Source organism: Acanthaster planci, linkage group LG06 (assembly GCF_054643075.1).
Source record: "Acanthaster planci isolate LZ-2023a linkage group LG06, COTS_SCS, whole genome shotgun sequence".
In the NCBI taxonomy this organism is placed as follows: domain Eukaryota; kingdom Metazoa; phylum Echinodermata; class Asteroidea; order Valvatida; family Acanthasteridae; genus Acanthaster; species Acanthaster planci.
Window position 1 is genome coordinate 20,269,724 of NC_141782.1, and position 27,837 is coordinate 20,297,560.

Consider the following 27,837-nt stretch of genomic DNA (forward strand, 5'->3'; position numbering starts at 1 on the left):
CTCAAAACTCAAAGGGGCAAAAATAGTTTTGCGGTCTGGGGGGAAAAATCTGAATCATTGACTAAACTCTTGACCTTTACATCAAACGTGTCTGAAAATTCAATATTTATGCGCTATAAACATCTCCCACACTGTACTGAAAAGGTTTCAGCTATTTTTGTCATATTGTTGCAAAAACAAGGAAAATATACTAATCCCTGTAGAAAGTGAATAGAGAGTTGCCTCTTTGCCCAGACGTCAAGTGCAATAAATGGAACAACCTCCGACCTCGAGAATGCCACTGACTTGAAGCTTTACCGTGGTCTTTAGAGGCCACCGTCTTCACAAACTATTTGTTGAATATCGGGGTTGAAGGTCATTATAACCAATTGGGTTACATCATCCACAGCCTATACCCAGTCACCTCAGCGCAGCTCTGATAGGAAAGCGTAGTTGGTAACCAGACTGTCACGCGCATTACAGTCACACGCTTTCGTGTTCACTGCACTAGCTAGCAAAGTAACAAGAGAAAGTCCCATATCTGCCTACGCCTCAGCTTCTTAATCCTGGTCTCCGATTCACAGCGCGGAAGAAGGATATACTTACGGTGCTGACAAAAGTGAACGGTAGTTTGATTCTTGAAGTACCGGAAAAGAAAACTGTCCGCTATTTAAGTTATACTTAAATTATAGGTCTCCTTGACTCCTAATTCCTATATTTGTCTCAAGTTTTTGACGGTAAGTAACAAGAAGAATCATTCGAAAACATGGAAGCCAAACTTTTGGCACTTACACTCGGCCTAGTTCTCAGCTCTTTTGTCTGTGTATCGGCGCAGAAGTATTTCCAACCAGGCAAACCGTGCTACAGAACAGATTTGGAGAAAAAAGAGAAGGGAGTAAGGTAATGCGCTTGTTTTTTTTTTCTAACGTCATTAGACATGAAATTCAATATTTGATATGTATAATTTCTGTTCTAATCTAATGTTGTTTCTTGAATTGTCCTGATTAATTAAAGTTAAGTAAGCAACATCGAGAAAGAAACATCATTAGAATATAACACTTACAATGTGCTCACAAATATTAAATTATCACAAAAGTATTTTTCTAAAGGCAAAAAAGTAAAACTTTTTTTGACACATGCTGCGGATAATGTGATATAGATTTGAAAGGACACGGAAGATGTTAAGATTTCAAGATAAGTTTAAAAGATTTAAGCAAATTTTCATAAAATAGTAATTGCATTAAAACATGACTAGGTTTTAAGTTTGGTTTATTGTTTTTTACAATTATATTTGTGTTCATTATTACGTTTTGCAGTCAGGCCCTCAGGGGTAGAGGGTCTTGATTATCCTCAACTATTTTGTAGTAACATATATTTTCGAAATTTTTAAAAAATAGAGACACAGGTGGAAGAATGTGAATATTATAAAATTGCATTCCCGTGCAGTACTTATCCAAGGCCCCACTGGGATGTCAAGTTGTCAGATCTACCCAAACAGTGGGACTGGCGCAACATCAGTGGGGTGAACTATGCCAGTACAACACGAAACCAACACATACCACAGTACTGTGGAAGCTGCTGGTCCATGGGAACAACTAGCTCAATAGCTGGTGAGTACCAGTTGTGAGTCGTTAGATCAATTTGAGTGCTTTTGTTGATCTTTTTAGCACCTCATACCTGAAAATGCTAAGTTTAGAATGATTACTCTGTACAGCATATTTTCTGGAATCATTTGACTCGTCCTGCTCTGATGAGTAATTGAGTATTAAATGAGATATAAGCCGTGAGTACATGTACCACAGGGGACTGTGTAGTTCTTTTGTAGCTGCTGGATCTTGAGATGTCAGACCACTAGGATCAGACAAGTTGCTGAGTGTGGGTTAAAAGGTGAGAAATGAGTAGTGAGGACTTCACATGGTCACAGATTGAGCGTTCAAGATTGCAAAGTTTGAGCTGGATAGAAATGTTGGAAATGCCAACATCTTTGTCTCCAGAAATTGTTGTCATGGGGAGTGCTTCGTGCCAGGGAGCTTTTTCATGGAGGTGCTGAGTGAATGAATGTGATTAAGGTTAACACGGAGAGACAACAGGTTACCAGCCAAAACTACTACAGTGATGTATGCATTGCCTATGATTGGTTCCCAGCTACCTATCATTTGGCTCAGCTTCTGAAGTTGCTATATATTTTTATTTTCTGGGTCAAATTTGGTCCTTTACATGTACATATTTATATGTCAAAGCCAGCTTCAAAAGCCCACAAAGAGACAACTCCTGAGATTATATTTGAACATAATTCTAACTTTGAATTTTTTTACTTTAGATCGCATCAACATTCTGCGCAAAAATGCCTGGCCCTCCGCCTACCTGTCCCCTCAGAACGTCATCGATTGTGGCGAAGCTGGGAGTTGTGAAGGAGGAAGTCCACTGGGAGTGTATGGCTACGCCCACAAGAAGGGAATCCCAGATGAGACGTGCAATAACTACCAGGCTAAAGATCAGAGTAAGTAACAGGTTTTGTTTAGTCCTGAAGATAAATGAAGAAATCGACCAAGGCGTGATTTGAACCTATGACGTCTGGAACACCATACTGGAGTTCTGCTAATGGAAGTACCAAGCCATGTGGTGGTAGTTCCTCCCATTTGTTACAACTTTGCTGAGTAGCGCTAGTCATATGGCATAAAATTTGAAACAAGGGATCCCTCTCCAAACATGTGATGCAACCTAGGGAGTGGTGAATAGGGATCACGCAGGAGGATGTGGCTTTTTGAACACAAAGTATCAGACAAACCAAATAAGGAAACTACATATATATCGCTTTTGTGTTTGGAGTTTCCAAGTTGAAGTTGAAGAGGTCTGTTGAGCCTAAAGCAAAGGGTCTACAACCAGTCAATTGTTTGGTTGGGGAATACTCTCAAAGTCCTCTGTGCTATTGGACAGTTTCCTTGGTTTTAAAAGAAGATCTGCCAGGATGGGACCTTTTTGTGCTCGATCTTATGTCTGTAGAATCAGCAGTGTTCAGTACTACGTGGGTAGTTCCACCTCTGGTTCAAGATGATAATCTCTTAATTAGGCTTTAATAATTGGGCTTTAACTGGTAATTGGATGTATACACAAATCTGGTCCGATATATTAATTCCCATCCAGCTTTTTGTTATCACAGCCTGTGAGACGGCTTGTTAAGCGCCTACAATCAGAGCAGTATCCAGCCTAATGGCTGCAATCGTTATACAGCAGTCATGATTCTTTCTGATGCTCCCAAGTTGGAAGGTCAGGTTTCTAAGCGTGATGCAACCTTATTCCTTCCTTTCCTTTGTGAATAGAATGTACACCTTTCAATGAGTGTGGAACCTGCTCTACCTTCGGGGATTGCTTTTCATATCCGGAGAAGAATTACACCCGTTGGATGGTGGGTGATTATGGGCGAATCTCTGGCCGCGAGATGATGATGAAGGAAATATACAAAAATGGGCCAATCAGGTAGATGTAATTTATCAGCTAACAATTCTAAATATTCCACCCTTGAAAAATGAGGGAAAAAATTGAAGTTGAAAGCAAGGCAGATTACGAAAAGCATTAACTTCACTGGCAGTGCAAGATTTGAAAAGCTTGTCCTCTGTGGCAAACTTGGATGTGAGGACTTTAGATACGTTGGTTGTGAAATGTTGTAGAAAACTGTGATCCAGATGAAGAAGTTCTTGATAGACGACAGAATTATGGGAGCTACAAGACTGAGGGAAGAGGGCTAAACAACTGAAGTTTTCAAATTTTTTTGTTCCTAGTTGTGGAATTGAAGCTACACCAGAACTCGAACAGTTCCGAGGAGGCAAGGTCTACACTCAGTACATACCACAACCAGAGGTACCTTTTTTAATTACGTTTTCATAGTTTGGATACAGGCATCGACCTACAAATTCTTTGAAGGAAATCACGTCTGTTTTTTGTTCGTAACTTTGCAGATGTGCCAAAGTGATGTTTTCTTTTTCTATTTTTTTTTTGCTGTAGATCAATCATGCTATCGCCGTAGCTGGTTGGGGAGTGGATGAGAACGGCGTTGAGTACTGGGTGGTCCGCAACTCCTGGGGCCAACCCTGGGTAAGACTTTGTTTGGTTTATTTCAGTCTGAGCAAGCAAAAATAATGTTCGCTTTTGGAAACTTCCTGTTGCTCTGAGCCATTTACCACTGAGTTCAAAATGACCCTCAGCACTTGGACACCGTGAGTTTGAAACATCCCTCAGTCTTCCCAAATCCTCCCCTGAACACTCCTTGTACTTCCGAAAAACATCAAGCCCCATGTGAATTGATAATGGTTGGGTTTAGAAGTGTCTGCAGAAATGCCAGAATTCTCAAAAAAAAAAAAAACAAAACACTTGCGATGGATGTTGAGGGATGTAGGAGAGGTAGGGTTTGCTGTGCAGATATTGGCTTGTCTTGTCGGGTAAAGCATTTATGTTATCGGAATCTTAACAAAAGTGTTGAATAACTCTGTGTATTGAGTGTCAAAAAATGCCCAGCTACTTCCTTCTCTTGTATTTCTTCATTCATGTTTTTTTGTTTCTTTCATTGTTTTTGTTTTAAACTGATTTTTTTCTTTTTGTAGGGTGAGAATGGTTGGTACCGCACTGTTACAAGCACATACAAGAACGGCTCGGGAGGCCAGTACAATCTTGGAATAGAAAACAGCTGTTCCTATGGCGACGTGATCGGAGTGTAATTCAAGGCACCTTCAAGGAAATATTTTTCTACTCCATGAGGAAATAGTGTTAAAAGAATTTCCGTACATAATGACATGTTGTATATTGGCAGACTCCTTGACGAAGATTTTTGTTTTGTTTCTTTGCTTTTCTTTTTTTCCAGTGTGCTCGAAAGTAATGTAGCTTAGAATAGTTGATGCATTTACAAAGTAGCCAATCTAATAAGCTCATTTAGTGGTAAGGTTATGGCTATGTCACTAGAGCTAGGTCCCAGTCTCCAACACAAGGGCACATGCTAATAGTAGACATAGCCACAGCCCTGATACAAAGAAATTTCCCTCTAGAAGTTATTGTTGTGACTTAATATATTCTCCTATGGTAAGTGGCAGCAGCCTCCGAACAGATGCTTCCATTGGCACAAGTGTAATTCCTAGCCATTACCTATCCTTCCGAGTGCATTACATGAGCTGGCTCTCCCTGCTAGACTCAGACTGGCTCCCAGTCTCCCAGTGTGATGGTCAGAATATTAAGGAATGATTTGGTACCAGCTGGTTTCCCTTTCATTGTCAATTGTATGTAGTTGCCAAGGGCAGAGTTATTTGTGCAGGTAACTTATATTGTGGCAAATGGTTCTCAACTGACCTTGCTAAGCAACACAAAGTTGTTAAGCTATAATTCCTGCTTAGCCAACTCCTCCAACTTTGGCCCTGGTATTCTCACTCATACTCAGATTTACTTTATTCTCAAAACTGAGCAATGCTACAGCCCTTTCGTGGCCCTCAGTTGCAAACTAAATGCTCTTAACTCCTTTGATTTTATTCACAAGGTCCACACGCAACTTTCCGAACTTTTGATCAAAACTTCTTTTGCAAAAACAGTATTTTAATATTTTAGTGTGTAGTTCAGAATTCAACAAAGAAATAGTTGACTACATTATCAGAGTATTACCTTGCCACATGGCTTCCTAAAGCATCGAAATAAGCATTCAGAGCTTTGTTCTAGTCTTCATAATTTTTAATTTTTTGAACTCATCAGGTTGAGGTTATGTTATGGCTGAATATGTTTATATCTGCAACCTTTCCTTTTCCCATTTGAGAACTTAATCTAATTACAACTCAGGCAGTTTGTGTGAATTTTTGGGAGCTCTCTTGGAGTCTCTTGATGGAGCAATTTGAGTGCACATTGCTCTATCATTAGTTCTTTTTAAAGTTTTGGTAAATTGTTGTAACCAAAAATAATTTTAATCTAATAAATGCTGGAAATTGCACGTTTACTACCAATGGAAATTTTGCAGTTAATGATTTGAATAATAAAAGGAACTTCAAGTGTCAAAGACAACCCGGGTGCTCTTGTGAGATGATGATCTCCATGTTTCTAAATCTTTAATGCTGAAAAATATTTCCACGCATTGCTACAACTGTCAGTAGGCACAATCCAGTGGTTCTTTTGTAAATTTACAGTGCTTGTTTTACCAATATTCAGGCAATTATAAAACTTGTACTCTCCCGCATGTCCTGAGTGCTGAGCTGCACATGAGAATTCGATTGCGAGATGATTGTCTCAGTTGTCGGAACGGCACCAGCCGGATAATGTCAGTGAACATGGACAATTAGTACTCAATAGTTGCATGCTGCACTGCACACCTAATCGTCGGCCATTTCGATTTCAACTGAAGTTGGCACTACTCAACATCTCTGCCTGAATGTTCTAAAATTATTTTCAATCAAATCCAGGGTAATTGGGAGCCCAGGAAATGCGGAAATTCTGTTTTCCTTCCTCCATGGTTGAAACAACTTGCAAGCAGAAGACTTTGTGATGTGTAAAAAAGCTTACGGGGCGTTGTTTACCGTTCATGTAGGTGTTACCGCCTACCGTTTTCTCTTAATGAAGGAGCTTGTCTTTAATTTTCCGCTCCGGCTTAAAGAGCAATGACAGTTTAACAAATTTGATGTTTTGCGGTTTGTGCTCGCGGCTTCCGTAGCCGCACAATCTACACGTTCATTTGGTTAGTTGGTTGCATAAGATCAATACATATACTGGTACATAACCCTTAGTACGGTCCTGTGCTGTACGTGTACTTGACACTCCTACTATTACAAAAAAGCTGCCGTTTCATTGTTTGCGGCATGACGTGACATTTTTTTCTGTTACTGGAGCGCACTGGCGTGACTAGTGAGAGAGTTATATACCTTTCCTTCCTGGTTCACCTTCATACACAGGCACTGACGTCAGTTGTTCCCATTCCTGATTGGCAAATGTCGCCTGCTCTGGCTGCCAATGGCATCCGTTTAGCGTTCAGTAATTTTGTACATGTCGTAGCGCCCGTAGCGGTGTCTAGAGCCAGTGTTACCAGCGTCCGGTGTCGTTCTTCCTGGTCTATTCTATCTGCGTTGAGTCCGTCATTTCATCAGTTGAATCCCATGGGCGGAGGATCATCTACAGAAGAGGTAAAAATAAAAGAAATTTACTAACTTCTTGGGGAAGTATTTCATCATATACATGACTGGATGACATTTTATTTTGTTCTTCGTTGGTCAGTGAGTTGTAAAATGCAAGAAAATTTCGGTTAAGGAGTAAATCATGATAATGTTTTCATGGTTATGGTTTTATTTTAGAGATAATTGGCTAGATTTTTTTCAGACCGGTCTCAAAGTGTTCACGCATAGGGTGTCAAGTGGTGTTGGCATAATGGAACTCTTTCCATTCATGGAGGTTAGGAAAAGATGTCCCATTTGATCATATACAGTCGCAAAAGGCACAATATCTAATTTGTGCAGACAAGCGGAAATGATGAAATGCTGCGTGACAAACCATGCAAACATTGTTAAAAATGTTGGTGCACTTATTTTTATTATTTTTAAAAGTTATTTTCACCATTTTAAAACTTTTTTGTCTCAGAGTGGTGGGGGAAGAGGTTCAACCCCAACCCACCCCCTGGATCCATGTCTGCATGGTTGAAACTGTTATGTTGTTTTCAGGTTTTATAGCTCCATAATCGGATTTTAATTGTTGGCAAGTGTTAATGCAGTGGCTGTTGTTGTGAAGTTTGGACAGGTTTTTTGTCCACTTTCTTGCACAATTTGGGTGCATTGGAAACAGGAACCAGTCAACAACGAATGGATTGAGATTGGACTTTTTTCGTCTTAAAAAATGCTCCAGGGATGTGAATCTACCAGATAAGAAGAGAAAATGTGTATTCATATACAAAGTAAACATGGGGTTTTGATTGAGAAAGTGAAGAAAAGAAAAGAAGAAAAAATTGAAAAGAAAATCCCTTGACGAGTGGATTCGATCTATGACGCTGGGATTTTAGACCAGTGTGTGTACCAATAGACTCTAGAGCCATTGCACTGTCTCAACAGTAGAGGAAAATTGAAACCTGACATAGATTGGCTGTGCTAATCATGCATCCCTCATTGTGATGAACTGTTGATTTTTGAAGGCGCGCTGCGATTACCATAACAAGAGCCACTTCGTTAGTAGAAAATGAGCATTAACGATTTTGACCCTGTTGACTGGATTCCAGCAGGGAAGAGTTCCGTACACGGACATCACCCATTTTCCCTACACGTCAGGAAGTGATGACATGTTTTATAAGTTAAATTTAGCAGGGATAATATTAAAGCATTTACTTAGAAAATACATGAAATTTTTCAGATCAATGTCCTAGCTTTGTGCATAGGGTGTCAAGTGATGTCTAGATGTGGAACTCTTTCCCAGAATCTTTGAGCAGTAGCTTCCGGTCCTAAGTACATCATGATGTTAGGGTTGGAGTTAAACAAACTCCCGAGCAATAGTTGGGTCTGCAGCCCATGAAACCATCTATTCATTTGGCATGTTAGCACAAAGATTGTCATTGGTTGCTACTCGTGGCATGTATCATGGATCTGCTGATTAGATGAGAGATTTTCCTATTGGTTACTTCTAGTCAGTTCAGTTTTTGTTGTTTCCTCTCAGCTACCACGTTCCAACATGCCGCGTAAGGAGCCAGACATGCCGACAGAGAAGGCTACCTTTGCCTTGAGCTGATTTTGGTTCCCCGAGGCGCAGTTTGGCTGCGCCAAGGGGGTCATCCGTACCAGGGTTGGGTACACAGGTGGGACCAAAAGGTCCCCAACCTACCACAGCCTGTAAGTATCTGAGTAAACCAACAGTTTTTTGGGGAAAAAAATGTTAGATTTGATCAGGATTTCAGTTTCCCATGTCATACAACATGTACATGTACGTTAGCTTGGGAAATGCAGTTCTAATGCTCAGTGGAACTTAGGTAGTGTTAGACATGGAGTTTCCAAAATCTGAAAATCTGGAACTCTCGATACAGTGTTTTGGAGCCCCCAAACTGATAACAGTGGAAATGAATGAAACCTCAAACAGAGCAGAAGAAATACCAAGGATCACGTTTTTTCACTCGTGGAAAGTTTGGCGAGTTTTTTCTGCTGTTATTCATTCAAATTGGTTTATTAATAATCATGCCTCGCAGCGTCAGCTGAATTGAACATGATTTACAAAGTTTAAAACATCACAAACTATAAACTATTAAACATAAAAAAAAAAAAAAAAAAAAAAGGAACGAAAAACCAAATTACAGAGAAAACATCTTATATAGACACAAATAAACCGTTCATGGTTAAAAATGCAAATTTTTTTCTGTATGCAAACTTAAATCTGGAATTTTTCAAAGTATGACTAAAGTGACCTTTCACCTTTTTCTTATCACTAATAGAAGCATATACGTGTATTTCACAAGCTCCAGAGCTTATAAGTATTTCTTAATAAATTTACTAGATCAAGGTAGAACCATCGGAGAATCAGACACAAAAATTCTACATGTCAAGACATGTTTTGGCTGAATTAATCATTTTCGTTGCTGGGCACAGTGTTGATTGATTGATTTGAAATTGATTGCGTTTGATTCAGTGTAAAATGAAATTGCCCAGATCGAGATTTTGAGTTGCGCTTGTACTTTTCTCAACACAGTGGTGATCACACGGAAACCATTCAAATTGAGTTTGACCCGAAGCAGACCAGCTACGAAACCCTTCTCACCATCTTCTGGAACAACCACGACAGTACGGCGTGCACCAGCCGCCAGTACATGTCGGCCATCTTCTACCACGGGGACGACCAGAAGCGGCTGGCCGAGAAGACCAAGGAGGAGCATCAGAAGAAAGTCACCCGCCAAATCCAGACTCGCATCAAGTTTGCCGAAACCTTTTACGACGCGGAGGAGTAAGTCGTGGTATTTCCATGTCGTATCTGTTATAAATTTTATGAAGAAGGTTCATGTTGTGAAGCTGTCATCGAGTGTAGCTGCCAAGAGAGATATAGTTTCCTCAAAAAAGAGAAAAAAAAATTGGCCATCCAAAATTGGCCAGCAGGACTGCAACTACACGTATGTCTATTGCTAGCATGTGCCCATGTGTTTGCAACCCAGCTCTGAACAGCACATTCCACATTTTTGTTCAGAGCTGTTTAATACCTTCAACAGATTCCAAAAGTCTTTAGCAAGAATCATGTCAGGTTTTAGAACTCAGTACCAGTTTCAGCCAGACATGTTGAACAATGAATGAGGCAATCAAATTGGCTATTCACGTTTTTAGGGTGTCAATCAAGAAATCGTCATTGTCTAGGTGATGCATGTAAGTGGCATCAGTTAACATGAATCCTGCACTACATAAACCCAAGGCAGCTTGATTGTTCCCTTGCAAGCAAGTTTCTGATACATGTATGCTTTCTTTGAGATTTTTGTCACATGTTGCACCTTTGTTCATCAGTGGTCAAATAAGGTTGAACATAGGCTGTGCAGTGAGCCAGTTTGGTTTTCCAACTGAGCATACCCAAAACAAAGAAGGCCCCAGGTCATTCAGGAACAGCAGGGGTTTGCCCTATCAGTGAAGCCAAATTCTGACTCGTTAGAGTGCTTTGCTCTCGAATGGCCTGGCCATTTTGAAATACCAAATTGGCTAATTTTAGTCAACTTTAAGGATAGAGCAACAGGTTGAATGTTGACAGTGCTGAAAGCAATGGAGAAGCGTAATGTCCTAATGGACAGGGTTAATGGACAGTCTGGTTTGCTGATAACTCTCTGCACAGCTACCACCAGAAGTACATGTTGCGCCACCACCAGGGCCTGCTGAAGAGCCTGAACCTGAGCTCCAAGGAGATGATCACCTCGCATGCGGCCGCCCGCCTCAATGGCTACCTGGGAGGCTTCGGCATGCTCAAGAACCTGGAGCTGGAGATTGAAGAGCTGGGACTGAATGAGGAACAGAAGGAGTACGTCCGCAAGAAGGTCAGGATGGGAGGTCACAATTAGGGAGAAATATGGTTGCAGAAGTGGGATAGCACGGAGAGGTTGCCAAGGACTATGTGAACAGAGGTGGACTGTTTTAATGTGACTTTTAGCATTTTCACCCAAACATTTACCTCTGAAGTACTAGGTAATGAACAGTTTTGTAGTAGAAATGAAAATCAGTTAATCCTTCAAATATTAATTGGAAACTTTTGTAATTTTTTCCAGATTCCTTGCCTGTCATGAAAGTTGTAACATGGAATGTGAATCCCTCTATTAACGTGTACTTCAAAAACGGCACTGGTTGTTGGATAAATATCCATTGACTTTGGCAGGCCCATCTCAATGTTGATTTAACTTGGTTTGAAACTACTGTTTTCTGACCTCAGAAATTGCAACAGTTTGATTTGATGTGGGAAACTGGGTCACAGTCTAGATCAGGACTTACAACCTAAACTCTTCGCAGAACAAAGCAAAATAAGGCCACCCTTGTTGATAGGCAAGAATTGTTTAAAGACCAGAAAGATTTAGCAGTGGGAAGTCCGTGACATTTCACTGCTTAGCCCTTACCCCCTAGATTCTTGCTCTAGGGAGCATACTGAACCCAACAAACTTCAACAGATACATGTATGTACTTTTCCATGTACTTGCACATGCAGGTCACTGTTCCAAACCTGATTAACTCCAACAGAATGAGCCCAGTGGAGTTTGAGTGATATGGTATGGATGGTTGTATGCAGTATAGGATGACTTGCACTGAATAGTAACAAACCTGACAAAATCAAGCATACATGTAGTCCAACAATTGGTACAGCAAGCCAGACACTGCGCACAACTCACACAGAATCCAACACAATCACCCTGGGCCTTTGATACCAAGTCTAACAAAATTCAACAATTGGTTAATCAAGTATGGTACCAAACCTGCCAAAACCTAGCAAAACGTGCTGTAGGAGTTTGATGGATACCGGGCAGTTAGGGTTAGAAGTACTTCTGCTTCCCTTTGAAATCTTGCTGATGCTGTATATTGGCTTACATCTGAAAAATTCAAAACATGTACCTGTATGTATTTATTTCTCTGCATGAAAGCATTGTCATTATTCTAAATTGTAATTATTCATGGTAGTACATCCTATTTGAAAAAGGGCACCATTTGGAGAACTTTGCAAGAATAGTGCTTTTATTGGTCTTTTTCTCTGCCATTTCAGCATTGTAGTTGGCTACATGTACACTATGGAAGTCCTTGTAGGATAAAGGCTTTGATCATATCTTAGAGCTAGGGTTTGTAGCTCTATGATAATATCAAGGCCTCAAAAAGCCGAGGTCGTTTCTTGCATTTGTTTTGTATATGAGATACGACCTTGTTGCACTGACGTGACGATATCTGCAGTATTCACCGTAAGCCAGAGCCCCTTACAGCCAGAACCTGAAGACCATGAAGGGGCTTCCCCGTGAAGTAATTCGAGCAAATGCTGATTTCTCATCAAACATATACAGCAATTACTCGCAAGTATTGCAGGGTTCTGTTTGTGTAGATTACAGTAAAATGTTTTTCTCTGTCTGCATTTTCCTTTAATAATAAATTTTTGGCATGCAGTTTTAAAGTCACTGGGAAAGGGGTAGGAACTTCTTACAAAAGCACGTCTGTATTTTGCGATTATTCCTACCCCCCAAAAAATGCACACTAGCATTGGCCTTGTGCCTTCGAGGTCAGTAACACCTGTGCCAACCACTGTTTGCAACTTACACGTAGGTAGTTTAAAATTGACTATCGTTCTCCTTGTGTATTATTTGGATATTAATCAGAATTTGCCCATTTGAAAGGCCTCATTTTGCTGTGAATGCACTTCTATCTTTGATCACCTCCACTTTCCATGACGTCCGTTGGCCCACTCGAGACTTTCTTGAAGCCCACAGACTGATATTACAAGTGGTGGATTCAAACCACCTGCATTCACAGGTCAAAATGGTTTCTGTTGGGAGTATGTGTTTCACAGGATTATATTTGTAATAAATGTGAAGAATAAATTATCGAAAGTTTCTGGTTTTCGAGTGATTCAATCTTTCAAATATTGGCGATTTTTTTTTTTAGTTAAATGTACCATTTCAGAGCAAGTTTGATAAAAATTGCGAAATTAGTGAGGCAAGTCTTGCACAAAGGTAAATATTACTTTTGAGGGAGAAAAGTTTTCTAACAAAATCTTTTCAATAGAATCTCAAAGGGAAACTTACCTGATATAGAATAGAGATGCAGTGCACACTTTAAAGGAGATGATGAACCACATGTATTCGTTGTATGTTTACTAATACATCGTGTTTTTAAGATCTGAAGAGCTGAGTTCCACAAGGAAGAAATCCAATGGGACGCCGAGGGTTCAGTTGAAACAATATCATTTTATAATGAAATCAACTGCAAGAAATATACATTTGTAAAACTCTTCTGAATGCTGTGTTTTATAATCCTCAATTTGATGTCAACTTCCAACACAGATAATTCCATCCAAAAGTAAATACTTTCTAAAAGAAACAACCTGAAGCTAATACACCTTTCCCTATTATAACAGCCTGGTCATTACAAACTGTGGTTTACAAACAACTGGGTTCTCCTAATCATTTGTACATGTAGCATTGAGAAATATGGCCGTTTCACAATAGTGCGCCACCAAGAGTCTGCAATGCGTTGGCCAATCACAATGTGAGAAATTTGTCGACCCAATGTGTATTTGGAAAGGGTTGACAAATTTCATGAGTTGTGATTGGCCAATGCATTGCAAACTCTTGGTGGAGCACTATTGTGAATCACCCGTAGTAAATGCTACTTACAAAATGACGCACTTTTACACATGCAGCCCCAGGAAAGTTGGCTCTTACCAGTTCTTGATTTAATACACCCACAAATAAACTGTAAACTGCAAGTATCGGAGAGAAGTAAAGAAATGTTACAAGGTATTAAATTTCTTGGGTTCACATAGCCTTTTATATGGGATATTTTAACAAAATTTGGTACCACGACAATTTCCATTACCAATTGGGAAAGTTTGCTGAATTAGAGTTTCAGGAAATTCTACCCCTTGAAAGGTACATTTATAGGTGGGGACTACACTCAGATGTAAGGGGGTGCGTCTATGAACAAGGGTCCTCTCCACGTAGTTCACTCACAGACAGACACATACATCTGGGGGCTTTGAAGTTTGAAGTGCAAATCAAGATTTATCAAGGGTATTAGAGCCTCGTTAAAGCTTGCAGCGAACTGTATCATTACATAAATTTACTAAACTGTCTTGTTTTTCCAACCTTTTTGTCAGTTTTGCTTTTCCTTTATTTAATGTTCAGAAATGCACATGCACAGCAAAACTTACACAATGGACCTTTCAATGAAATATGCAAATTAGACGGGGGCATATGTGCTGTTACCCCTGGTTGGCAAGCGCGGCCGTCAACACTGTTGAGAGGAGATCTGCTGTAACCATACCCTTTGTCCAATACTTCCGCATGCTCTTCTCAAAACTAAGAGAAGATTTCAGTGTTTTGAAGTAGGAAAGTAACAATTACTTGTCTTTAAGTTCGGCACTTTAGCATGTCAAACTAAAAGATTACAGAGGTGGTGTATACATGTGCTCATAGATGCACGCGCATGGAGATTTGTATTGTTACGTCATAGATTTAAGCAATTTTGCCAACCAGTGATAGTAATGTGCATGCACCTGCCTTATTTGCTGATTTCATAGGAAAGGTCCATTGTTTCCGTGTACCACACACTTGACCTTTGTGCAGATTTTGTGAAAAAGACAGAAGCCGGACCGTACACTACGGTCTGCTTTGTGGTCACAAAAATGTTGCCCCTTAAAGCTGTTCACTGCACAGCTGGCATGGTTTTTGGAAGGGTTTCAACCATCATGTGTTGTGAACAACCAAGAACTGAGCACGAGGCTTTGAGACATGGTCATCGCCAGATTTTTTGGGGGGTGGGGGGCGGGAGGACAAACGCTCATCTGCCGCATATTAACAAACCAACAACGGTGGAAGGGAACCAGTTCTGAGGCATTTTTAAGAAAATTATTGATATTCATCCCTTTCCTCTGTTTTTGGTTTCATTTTTTTCTTTCGCCCTTTTTCCTGGCTTTTTTGGGGGGGAGGGGGCATTAACACTGCCCCATCGATAACGGCCAAGTTTCCAGGCATCAACTTTTGTGCACAACTGCACGTATCACTATGTACTTTGTTAGAATTCAATTTCAGTAATAACTGCTCAGTTTCTGAGGAAAGTAAATTTCGAAGAGGGAAACGGGGACAATTTCTCAGTCGAGGTCCAAGCACTCGCTGTCATAAAACTACATCGACCAGTCCTGGGCCCAATTTCATGGTGCTGCTTACCCCGAGTGAAAAGTCGGAGCTCATGGCGAACATATTTCACGGGTAAGTGAGGAATTTTGGCTTGTGCACATGCGTACATCCCATAACTAAGGATTCTGTGCTTAAAGGGTTAGCGCAAAATTTTTCTGCTAGCACAGTTAGTGCAGAATGGAGATTGTACGTGCTGAATTCTGCGGTAGGCAGCGCCATGAAATTGGGCCCAGGTCTAAACTTCATGTTAAGTTGATCTATTGCTATTAAAACAGAAAGATGATCAAGTATTAAAGCCTTAGATAGTTTTAGACTTGGGTCTGATATGCAGAATAGTTCAACAGGTTTATACAATTCAAAAAGTTGCAATGCTTTTGGTTACATTTGGAAACCAAGCACCTGTGAAGGAACAACTTGAGTTTAAAACCATTATACAATTAAAAACAAACCAAAGGCAAAACAAAAAAATTCATTTTGAGGCTATTTTTGTTAATTTTTTTCCAAAACCGTTTTCTTGAAGTTTATTCAACATTGAAACAGTGACAGGTTCCACCCTTTGTTTATGACTAACTCTCCAAATTTTGTTTGAACAGTTCCTGAAATAAAAACTGCAACCTTTGAGATGCATCTTTCATGTTTATTAGATGCCACATTACAAAATAATCGTGCTTTTGCAAAAAGGTAACTTTTTACTTACCTGCCCGGGTAATTTAAGAAGTTTGAATAGCCAATGGTTGTTTTTAGTTGGGTCTGTACATGGAAATAGTAAACAAAAACCAAACCAAACAAAAAAAATCATGCCACCAAAATCATTTTGAAGGCAAGAACCAAGTAATGGATTTTTGTTTGCCAACAGTGGGTAGGAAAAAAGCTGGAATTTATCACCCCCCCAAAACGAGGGTTACAATCGGTGAAACTGAAAATGTGCTCATCCTAGATTCCACCTGCAGATGGCAAACATCTGAATACTGGTGAATACCGACAATATACATGTACCAATCACCTTTTACATCCTCTACTAGAACAAATGCCATGAATTGTGTTACTTTGCATAGAAATTCAACAATTAGCAATATCGCTTAAATTTTTTTTCGTGGGGGTAGTGGTGATGGGGGGCGCTCAAAACTTCCATGCAGGGGTTTTGTTCCTATTACACATTCCTGATTGCTCACAGGACATTAAGAGTTCTACAACCAAAAATGCAGAAAATCTGCAGTCTTTCTTTTTTCTCTCTCTCTCTCTGCTAGTCATTCTGGGATTCAGCGACGAATGTTTTGTACTCATCTTCCGTCATCAGGTCATCAAGTTGGGATGAATCTGCAACCTTCACTTTGATCATCCATCCTATTCACACAAGAATGAGTTTGACAAAATAAAATGAAAACTGTACACATGTTAATAATCATTGGATATTTGCTCTCAAGCTAAATCCTATGAATTACATGCACTACACCTTAAGGATGGTAGTTTTTCTTCATCTAGACCCTTTTCACCCACGTGACTGGATTGCGCTAAATGAAAACAATACCACCGCGCGTGGACTGCCTTGGCCACGGTGATTGTATATATTCCTATGGGCAGCTTCAGCCATGTACAAGTGCACGTGCGAATGCTGCATGCTTGATTAATTTATCTTGAATAGGTAGATTACCGTCGCAACACTATGCACTCATAACCATCACAATATATCGCGGTCCAGCATGATTGTGACATCACAGGAAAAAGGTCTACAATAGGCTCTTGCTTGTCAGGGTTTATTCCTTGGTTGATGTTTGAGTCAGCGGCTCCTGGGGCCGGGAATGATGGTGCATGTTATACGCACGATAGCAGTATCTATTCTAAGGCTAATTTCAGTTGTCTCGTCAGCTTCCAGTGACGTCCATCACTAGTCTACCACAAGACCAGTAGCAATGTAACAGCATAGTCCAGCTGAACAGCTTGGGCATTGGATTAAAGGGCTGGGTTACATGTAATTGGCTAGTGAGAGATCCATGAGGACCCCATGGCAACACTGGCAGCTAAGCCCAAAATGCTTTTGCTCGGCCAAAGCAGGTTACCAGCCAAAATGTAACGTGAAGTATTCTGCCTGTGACTGGTTAACAGCTGATATTTACTTCACAATATTATTTGCACACAGTTGGTTGGTGCCGGTCGGGGATCTCCAACACCTGACCCAGAAAAACATTAGTCACTATGAAAATTTCATATTTTTACCTGGAAGAACTTTAAAAATTTGAACTCTTAATCAATTTGGAAAGAAAAGCTCACTGAAAAAGCAATCTAGAATCCCCTTAAGCAGGCCCATGGACCCCCAACTGTGACCTACGAGACTCGGCACTATGACTAAATTGTTCGGCACTGAAATATGGCTGGCTATAACACTGTCTGTGCAGCTCAGCAAAAAATGCAGCAAAATCTGTGTTATATATTACCTTTGATCAAGCTATGTTTGTCGTACTTGTCCAATTTTGTACATCTTAAGGAAATCTTGTGGAAACGAGTCTCATTTATGACAATGGCACCAGAAAGCCAAGAAAAGCCAATCATGTGTTTCATTAAAGTGTGCCAAAATGTGGACCTTTCACAGAAAAGTCTTCAAACCTGCTCCAAAGGGGTCGCTATTGACAAGTTCGGGCGTCTGTGCCAGGGCATCATTAACCTCTGTGACCTCTCCGTCAATCATGGCATACAGGTCACTAGCAGCCTTCACACTCTCCACTACACCGAAGGGTTCTAGACACAAACCAGCAAGGACTTCATTTAACAAACTCAGATAGTTTTCAAGTGCTACTCTCGGTTGGGTCCATGACTTGCACAAAAATCATAAGCTTGCTGAAAGGGGATTCCAACCGACAACTCACTGCTCACCAGTGCAGATGTCTTAAGCACTTGACCTCACTGCTCACCAGTGCAGATGTCTTAAGCACTTGACCTCACTGCTCACCAGTGCAGGTGTCTTAAGCACTTGACCTCACTGCTCACCAGTGCAGGTGTCTTAAGCACTTGACCTCACTGCTCACCAGTGCAGGTGTCTTAAGCACTTGACCTCACTGCTCACCAGTGCAGGTGTCTTAAGCACTTGACCTCACTGCTCACCAGTGCAGATGTCTTAAGCACTTGACCTCACTGCTCACCAGTGCAGGTGTCTTAAGCACTTGACCTCACTGCTCACCAGTGCAGGTGTCTTAAGCACTTGACCTCACTGCTCACCAGTGCAGGTGTCTTAAGCACTTGACCTCACTGCTCACCAGTGCAGGTGTCTTAAGCACTTGACCTCACTGCTCACCAGTGCAGGTGTCTTAAGCACTTGACCTCACTGCTCACCAGTGCAGGTGTCTTAAGCACTTGACCTCACTGCTCACCAGTGCAGGTGTCTAAAGCACTTGACCTCACTGCTCACCAGTGCAGGTGTCTTAAGCACTTGACCTCACTGCTCACCAGTGCAGGTGTCTTAAGCACTTGACCTCACTGCTCACCAAAGCAGGTGTCTTAAGCACTTGACCTCACTGCTCACCAGTGCAGGTGTCTTAAGCACTTGACCACCAGGATCAGGTGGCTCAGACAACTCTTGTGAATATAAAACCAGGTATATGCACACAGAGAATTTTCAGTCACATGATTTTTGATGGCCAGCATTATACACAGCGGTGCAGAGAAATGCGGGTGCCTTTGAAGTCTCTCAACATCCTGGCGAACATAAAATTGCCAACAGAAATACATGTACACAGATTCGAAAATGAAGGCACCTTCACGGATATAGTACACTTCCTGAAATGCCTTTGTCCATCATGTCATGTCACCTGAAAAACCTCTATGTACATGCCCAACACTAAACACCTAATGTCACATCGCTTTCCAATGTACATGTTATGCCTTCTGGTGAAACAGCCACCCCCCCCCAAAAAAAAAACACTCACACACGTAAGTGTGTATTTGCCTGCAACTGGGGACCCCCATTGTTCCTCTTTTCTGTACTTAAACTCTTTTAGAAGACCACCCATATGTTTTGTACACAGTTGTCAATCGAGGACCCTCTCTCAATCGGGGACCTTATTGTCCTCTATTGTTCAGGGTCCCCAACTGAATGCAGAAACAAACTCACACACACTTACCTTTCACATACCTACTGTGGACATGCCTTTCTTTTCGTGCAGTTGAGAAAAGATACTCAGTTTTCTTGAAATGGGAACACGATTTTCAGCTGGGTTTTTTTGTGCAAGGTTTCCTAGACTATTCCTCTTCCTTTTACGGCGGATGACCCCTACCCATAAAATGCCTCTAAACTTCTTCAGAGAAGGGGAAACGTCCTGTGGACGTGTGTAAATCCACAGAGCGGGGAATGTACCATAAAATGGGCGGGGGGTGTTCTGGAAAATGAAAGTATAATTCTAGAACACAATCGTTAGAAATCTATCATACACGTACATGTATGCTGACTTCTTTTGACTCTGACTAAAAAGGTATTTATGAATGGGAATACATACGTGCTTGGCAGGTCTTAAACTGGCTCAGGAGAACGAACGCTGATAATGCCTGTGGCCTGGACATGAGTTGCATCCATTTGCCTGAGCTGGTCTTAAACGCACGTTTAAGGCCAGCCAAGCACATATTTATTCCCTTACTCATACTAAAGAAACATTTAGTAGTTACCGGATTTTGCTATTTTTGTTCCCACATCAGGCAGTTCGATAAATACAATGTCTCCTAGAGATTCCTGAAATTATATGACACAAATGTTCAAAATGTGAGTAAAGAGGTCACTGCAAATCTGTAAGCTGTTACAACATTGATCCTGTTATTCACTGGTGTCTAAATTGGTAATGCTGTTAATGACTATGGCTATTCTCAGTGGCACACAAATGATAAATACTGAGCCACAGCCACAACAACACACATGCTGACATAGCTTTCTTCTCGGTGATCACGGCTCCATCTTGTAAACCTCATCATCATGTGGTGTACCAGTACATGCAGTTATTTCACCTCGTAAACATTTTTCAAGAGAACAGTTCAAATTTCCTGCACACTTCCGCTTCCTTCATTATGCTCCTCAAAACACCACAAAATATTGAAGCCTGTTAAATGGCATACATAACTCTTGTTTTTTAACAATAAGTAAGCACTCTTTTTATCCAATCAGCTGAATATGCAACATGTTTCGTGTGAAGGATGGTTCACTCTTGTCACCAAAGACCCCAAATGGAGAAAACTGCCATATGCATATCAGTGGAATATCTTGGTATTCTCTGGAGTGATCGGCAAATTAATGTAGAGAAGCATGGGAAATTCTCTTGATGTACACAAAGCGCTGCATGGCAGATTCGATTGGAGATCAAGTAAACAATCTGTAAAGGCAACTGAAACCATATTGGTCTTACAGTCACTTCATTACAATTTGTTGTGTGAGCTCGCAAATGGTAAAACAATTATGACAGACTTCAGGTTATCGGCTTGAATAGTAGCCCTTCCCTTCTCTATAGCTATGCAGACAGCTCTATCTGCTTGAAGGAAGAGAATCAAACTGTCTTCCTTGCAACAATCTGCTCCGGGTGGACACAAGGGGGAGTGTCATGTTGCATAGCAACAACCTGACCTTAAGTTGAAACTCAACACTTGCGTAAGCAAGTTTAAGCCTGTTTGATACAGAATGCGCTGGAACATAAGAGACCATTTTCTGATTGACTGGTTGGTTAGTTGGTTGGTTGGTTGGTTGATTGATTGATTGATTGATTGATTGATTGACTGATTGAATGGTCTTTGTGTGTGCACCTGCCTGTGCACAAGCCCAGTTGAAAGACATCCCGCCAGCCCACCCCTCTTCAACTCATGAGGGCGTACTTCAATTCAGAGCGGATTACCTGGGCATGGTCACTAATTCCAACTGTAGCTGTCTCCTTGCTATCGTCTGATAGAAGCCACTCATGATCCTTGGAAAATAAACGATCTGTTGGAAAAGTCAAGGGATAAATTTAGAATAAAACTACTCCAGTTGTGCCATTAGAAAATACAAATTCATCATGACGCCTGTTGAAATTATTTCTACATTTTCATCACTGCATGCTCTCCAGATTTCGTGCCAAACCAGAATTTCCTCTAAATATTTATATTTTTCTGAAAATGTCTTTTCTTCCAATGAAGTGTAGTTACCAGACAAATATTTCCCCAAATCCCACTGATTTGCACAAGAACAGTGAATTGATTTTGAATTTTGTACACAATATCCATACATAGTACAAGTACTAACTCCCATACACACATGTACATGTGCAGGTATGTACATGTAGCTAATGTGTGGTGCCCCATGGCATCCTTGCATATCAACATCCCATCAATCTGACATGGCTCCTGACGGATGATGGCAACCTCCATACATGAGCATAGTCATTCATGTAAACAGTTGTTTTTGTATACACAGGCCTTGAAAAGTCCCAACATGTCATCAGTTATGCCAAGGAAAGTGGAAAAAGTTCTTGGAAAGCTGTACTCCAGAAGCTTAAATCTCCAATGCCACAGGTTGATACAAATCCAAAATTTATACATAAATTTAGCATTACATCATAGGTTACATTGTACATGTTCACAATTATTAATTTAATGATAAACGTACCAAGCAATATGACTGTACATGTACATTACAGTACTGAAAATTATCCCATTTGACATTACAGCAATTGTTTCTAATCATTTGTCTTTAGTTTACTCCTTTATGTTTCACAAATTGGACAAGGCTTTGTATCGGCTGAGGCTTGATGCAGATGTCTCCAGACTCCATCCATCACCATGTACAGGGACATGTACATGTACACACTTCACAGCTGGTCTGCTGCACTGAACGGCCTTGACCAGGAGGCAATTTTATAGGGGACTTTGGGCTAAAGTAAACAAACGGGGGAGGGACACACTACCAAGAAAGGAGGGGGGGGGAATCCAACTGAGACTGAAATAAATGGGGTTTTCCTCACTAAGGGGCATTACTCCTATCTTCTAAACAATAAAGAATACATACATGTTAAATAACAACTGAAAATTGGCCCTGCCACACATGATTTGGAAATCCATGAATATTCCACCTATGACATATGCAAAGCAGAATGAATGTTGATTTGCATGCTGCGTGAGCAAGATGTTTGCATCATAAACAGGTTTATTGAATACGAGAGGTATCAAACCCTGAATAGTCGGAAACCCAATGACGTAATGCAATGTTTACCGCAGTGCACTGTGGGTGAAAGTGAGGATACTAGAAATCAAAGATGGTGGACATGATCGTCAGTCATGCAAGCCTTCCTGCGACTTAAGACGGAGCACACTTGTGGTCTCGTGGAAGATTGAAAAAATGAAGCTCTGGCATTCGTCATTTGCTTGATACACAAAATGGCACACAACAGTTAACACAAACCATTTTGGAAAATATAGGCCTTCCCAATCTCAGGAGCTTTTTGACAATTTTCTATGAGCACAATGCTGTTGCAATGGCGCATGACGTACTGTCAGCCTCACCTTTCACCCACAATGCACCATAGTAAACATTACGTTACATCATTATGTTAATATGTTTTAGGTCCATTGTGAACAGGTGAGGTGTGGCAAAATGTCAGAAAAATGTCGAACACTCAGATGCCACACTCTTGGTAGTGCACAATCCGATAGTACCGCTTGCTTGGTTGATTTCAAATGGCCAAACATATTGCAGTGAGGAAAAGATTAGAGCAATGGCCCTATTTGTCTTCCCACATAACACAATGTTTGAAATATATATGTAGGATTCGCTACAGTGAAAAACCAAACAAAATATTTATATGACATAGATTCAAGGTATAATACAACTACATGTATTGTGCTACCAGAATAACTGCATTTCCTCAAATGAAAGGCTTTCTGGTCTCTGCAATGCATTTTTAAAACCCTAGCTCCCTTGGCAGGGTGATGCATCAGTACCCTTAGGAATCAAACACTGTACACACGAAATGTTGGACTCTATTTATGTGGTATGTCTAATCCCAGTTTACATGATAAGCATCCCAACAGATTCAAAAAGGTGTGTGATACAAAACTGCTGCAAACTGCTTGCTGACTACAATGACCTAAAATACAAATCTCAAAATATGGAGGGCCTGACGTTTCGATCCCGGCAGAATCTTTCTCGAAGGCAAACTTGGCATTTTGCCTTTGAGAAATATTGTGCTAGGATCGAAATGTCAGGCCCTCCATATTTTGAGATTCAAAAAAGCTCTGAGGTTGGAGTTTTGCTGGTTGGGGTCATTATGGGTTTTCATTAAAAAAAATCTGAAATGCACCTTTCAATTTTCAATTTTTGTTTCACCATTTTTCATGTATTTTGCTACCTTTTTAGTTTTCATGCTAATGACTATTTCTATATGAGTAAAGACATGATGTCATACCAGGAAGAAACCTCCATGTTACAATGGTTTGCTCACATTTTCCTTTATATGTTGCTGGCCTAATATTTTATTTTACTTTAGAAATTCAATGCTGTGTGAGATACTGTGGCAAAAGGCAAGCAAGCAAACATTCCTCAGACATGTTTTCAGTGAGTAAATTCTGGGTTCACAATTGGAACAGAAACACCTTTAGACATGTATGCACTGAATCTGGACTTCCCTTGATGACATCACAGTAACAGCGCCCTCAGTTGTCCAGGAAAGGGCAAACAATTTTGAATGTTTACAAAGTGCAGTTTCACCAAACCTAAAAACACTGAAAAAGAGTGCAGACTTGCAGAGAAACTGTCTAAGAAAATTCATTGCTGCTACCCTAGGGCCCGCGCAATGTAATTTTTTTTCTTAAGGCAATTCTTCAGCACATTCCTTGCGCCCCATTTAACCTGATATTTGATTCCAGGCACAGATCCAGGGAGGTGGGTTTGGGAATCAATCCCCTCTCTGCTCTGACATACAAAATGAAATAACAATACAGTAACAATGAAATAAAAGTGACATCCTGTAAGGGTTCTTATCAATCGTACATCCAAACTCATGGATCCACCTGTCTGCAACAATCAGACAAAAAAAAGTTTTGTTGATTTTTTTTTCAATGTCAGTCTCCGATTGTGCTGCATGTGCCAAGCTGAAATTCTTCCCAACCTGTCTTTTCCAGTCAGAATTGACACAGTGCTATACTTAAGGCATGATACTACATGCACCACAATGGCTAACGTTCTGGTACATGTACATGTACAGTGTAATTTCTTCGATTACAAATGCACCAATCCGGAATAATACAATTTGATAAGGGCCCTTTTGGACATCAGTAATTTCCTTTGCATTGGTTACTGGTAGTAACATACATGTATCTTAAAAGTCAAATTTATCAGGGAAAATATTGAAGTATTTATTCAGAAAACACTTCAAATTTTAAGGCCAGTTTCGTGGGGTCTGTGCTTAAGGTGTCAAGCGGTGTCTGGGTTATGGTACTCTGTTCTAAATGTTTTAGGAGGACAAAAAAATAACGAATTCCAATTACTTTGGCAGCGTGCTGTATATTTACCCGGCGCCGGCAAATTACTAAACAATATTTTGCCAGGCACATCCGCAGTGCCTTTTTGAACTTAAAAATTCATATGCAGCAAGGTATGAGAAAGAGAGATCCCCCCTGCTTTGTTTTGGTCACTGTCTCGCAGGAATCTGGGGAATTCCTTTCAGACATCTTGGGGGGGGATGTGTTAAGTAACAATAGTCTGGAATGTGTACAGGGATTGGACATGTTGGGGGGTACCCCTCGGTCTCATTTCTTGCTGGGTATATAAAAATTCTTACTGTGACCAATCTTAGTCTGGTTCTGCGCCGTCATAGTCATTGCGACTCATTATTCATGGGGTGGGAATCACACCATTTTACAATTTTGGACTTTATCTCTTAAAAAACCCTCCAGCGCCACGAATCAGAAAAAGAAAAAGCTCTAAAAAACTCTGTAATTAAGTGTCAGAGTGAATTTAAAATTAGCACAGAATATTCTTAATTTTGGGGGATGAAAAAAAGGGGCAATCACTGGATTTCGAACCCAGCTGGGAGCGTGCCATGTGATCTCAAGATAACAGTATGCGCGCTATTCATCTGACCACAGACCCTACTCGAACCTCGATGTGATTTAATAATCTTTATAGGCTCTCTCATGTTTACGTGCCACAGAGGGCGCTGTCTACTTGTGACTGGCTAAATCGATGAAATACGGCTAATTTTTGCTGGCACTGGCTAAATTATACACTATCAATTATGCTTCTTGTCAAGGAGTTTTCAGTCATGCTTGGGAAACAAAAACCAGTAATTTCATGCCTTACTTTTAATTCAAACTGGTAATCACAATTCTTCATGTTTATTCTGCCTTCCAACCCAGCCAAATTCCATAGGCCAGTAAATGTTTTGTTTATTCTTTGTATCCACAAGTCACCATACATGTAATTTGCGCACTTAGTACTTTGACAAAAACTTGCTCTTAATCTAAATTTCTAATGGCTTCATTCTCAGTAGTTGAAAGTTTGACTAAAATCCTACATGGAATAATATGAAAGACATCGGATGTCACCGAAACAACAGGAATATTGTCGTTTGCAAACAAGTCGGATCGGCTGTAGTACACGTACATGTAAAACCTACGTCACCATAATTTGTTGCACACGTCATTTTATGGGGTATCGGTGATGCTCTACGTGTACTTATGAAAAATCTGCCTGTTAATGTCTCTTGAATGAGGAATTATTTTTAAATATTATTAAATTAATGTCAGTGCATAATTTCATTGAAGAGTTTCACGCCCAGAAAGTTGGACACGAGAATATTTGTATGTGCAAATTTAGGGTAGGCCCTACATACTGTACATGGGACCGCAATGGAAATAAGTTTTATTTAACTTTTTTGTGTTATCCCTATCATTTCCACTTTTGGGAATCTTTGAGTTTGCTTTTCTTTAATTAATTTTTTTGTAGTATTTTTGTGGGGGAAATAGTGAATAAATCAAATCAAATACTCCACAACAACTCAAGGCAATAGGCCCAGCAGTAGGCCAGTGTAAACCGTTACAATGTAAATTAAGCATGTTAGGGCCCAAGTCTGATAAAAAAATAATGGCCAACACTGTTTACTGTTAATACCAAGATTCAAGTAAGGGGTAAGCTGGTAAGGCCTTTATACTCCTGTGCAGTATATCAAACAAAAAGACAACACACGCTTTTATTTAATCCTACCTGCACTAGCAATACTTGTGCGACTGAATTCCCTTCGACCGTAGACATGGTGGATGCCCGGCAGCAACTGTTGTCTCACTGGTTTTGAACAATTAAAAGAAGGACGCACAGTCCAAGCACTCAGTCGACATACTCTAGAACACAAACTGACAGATTGCTGAAGGAGCCTTGGACACGCCATACCGATGACAAGTTGGGGAGAAATATGAGAAATTCAGGGCAGAAATTTTAGTTCGATCTGACCAGGATCAGCTAGCTAAGCATGCCCTTGCCGCCGAACCGGTAAGCTTTTTCTACGTACGCACGTACGTAGGTACCGGTACGTATGTACATTGTACGTGCATGAATCCGCAACATGCTCACCTTGAGAGCGCCGCCTTGCGACCAGACATAGGTATTCGATGGGGGTGTTTTCCTATCTAGTGGCTAATTCAGCATTCATCGTATAGTTTAGAAGGCAAAAAGATATTCTACTTAAAGTTTACACTCAAGACAGGATAAACCCTGCAATAATATGGCCATAAATTGACGACGACTGGAAATTAAGTGGAAAGTTGAGAAACAAGGTGAGAAGTTGGGGTAGGATAGCCACAATACTACAGAACTGTTGCGATTGGTCCGCTCTGGCACACCCCAACAACGCCTTCAACACAGGCTACATCGGATCTGTTGGGAGCTCAATGGGAAAACGTGGTGGATATGCTTACAATAGACCGAGCCGTAGCTCTAGGAGCTCGTTTGGACACGACTTTGAGAGCGATCGCATGCATGTACGGGGGAGGGGGTGTCTTTTACGGTGGGATATCGCGTTTGTAACGCCGAGCCATCCATGGTTGACCTTGATGGTGACAACTAACCTAACTATGGTGACATTCTGAGGGGCCACATGGACACACATTTTTTCAAGGGGCACTAAAAGCAAAGCAAAGAGCTATGGCTTGTGCATATGCTTGTATACATTTGGACATTTGGGCGTTTCCTCTGTGCCTCCCCCTAGTTGTGCTACTGCTTATAGTGCTTTCAGTTCACTGGTCTGCCCGAACGTCCTTTGGAATAATTCTTCAAGATTTTTTTTTCAGTAATAATGATGATGACTGCATTTATATGGGGCATATTTACCACAAGTTACGAGGGCTTCTGACCATCCCTGCTCATCACCGCGGCCACATTCCTACGAACCCCCTCCGGTCCCCCTTGGGTATACTGCTTTAGCTGTCATGCATTGATGGTGCAAACGGCGAACAACTCTTACCATTTATTAGGGTATAACATCTCCACTTTTCGACCAAATGGGGATTAGCTATTGAATTTTTCCCCACTTTTTCACGAT

The 27,837-nt window shown here is 40.7% G+C and overlaps 3 protein-coding genes across 3 annotated transcripts; 2 read left to right on the top strand and 1 right to left on the bottom strand.

Annotated features, from left to right (window-relative positions):
- The first annotated feature begins 477 nt into the window (after positions 1 to 477).
- On the top strand, positions 478 to 6,009 carry LOC110981365 (cathepsin Z-like). The gene is made up of 7 exons (XM_022238879.2): positions 478 to 879; positions 1,426 to 1,589; positions 2,300 to 2,479; positions 3,300 to 3,456; positions 3,759 to 3,837; positions 3,982 to 4,071; positions 4,578 to 6,009. The coding sequence occupies exons 1-7, from the start codon at positions 746 to 748 to the stop codon at positions 4,689 to 4,691; spliced, it is 918 nt and encodes a 305-aa protein (XP_022094571.1). The 5' UTR covers positions 478 to 745; the 3' UTR covers positions 4,692 to 6,009.
- Positions 6,010 to 6,713: 704 nt separating this feature from the next.
- On the top strand, positions 6,714 to 13,000 carry LOC110981326 (peptide methionine sulfoxide reductase-like). The gene is made up of 4 exons (XM_022238821.2): positions 6,714 to 7,118; positions 8,629 to 8,801; positions 9,649 to 9,900; positions 10,765 to 13,000. Exons 3-4 carry the CDS (start codon positions 9,767 to 9,769, stop codon positions 10,985 to 10,987), a joined length of 357 nt encoding a protein of 118 aa, XP_022094513.2. The 5' UTR covers positions 6,714 to 7,118; positions 8,629 to 8,801; positions 9,649 to 9,766; the 3' UTR covers positions 10,988 to 13,000.
- Positions 13,001 to 13,337: 337 nt separating this feature from the next.
- gcsh (glycine cleavage system protein H) lies at positions 13,338 to 26,837 on the bottom strand. Its single transcript, XM_022238846.2, has 5 exons — positions 26,508 to 26,837; positions 21,166 to 21,251; positions 19,958 to 20,021; positions 17,909 to 18,040; positions 13,338 to 16,651 (listed from the first exon to the last, which is right to left on the bottom strand). The coding sequence occupies exons 1-5, from the start codon at positions 26,686 to 26,688 to the stop codon at positions 16,551 to 16,553; spliced, it is 564 nt and encodes a 187-aa protein (XP_022094538.1). The 5' UTR covers positions 26,689 to 26,837; the 3' UTR covers positions 13,338 to 16,550.
- Between the last annotated feature and the right edge of the window lie 1,000 nt (positions 26,838 to 27,837).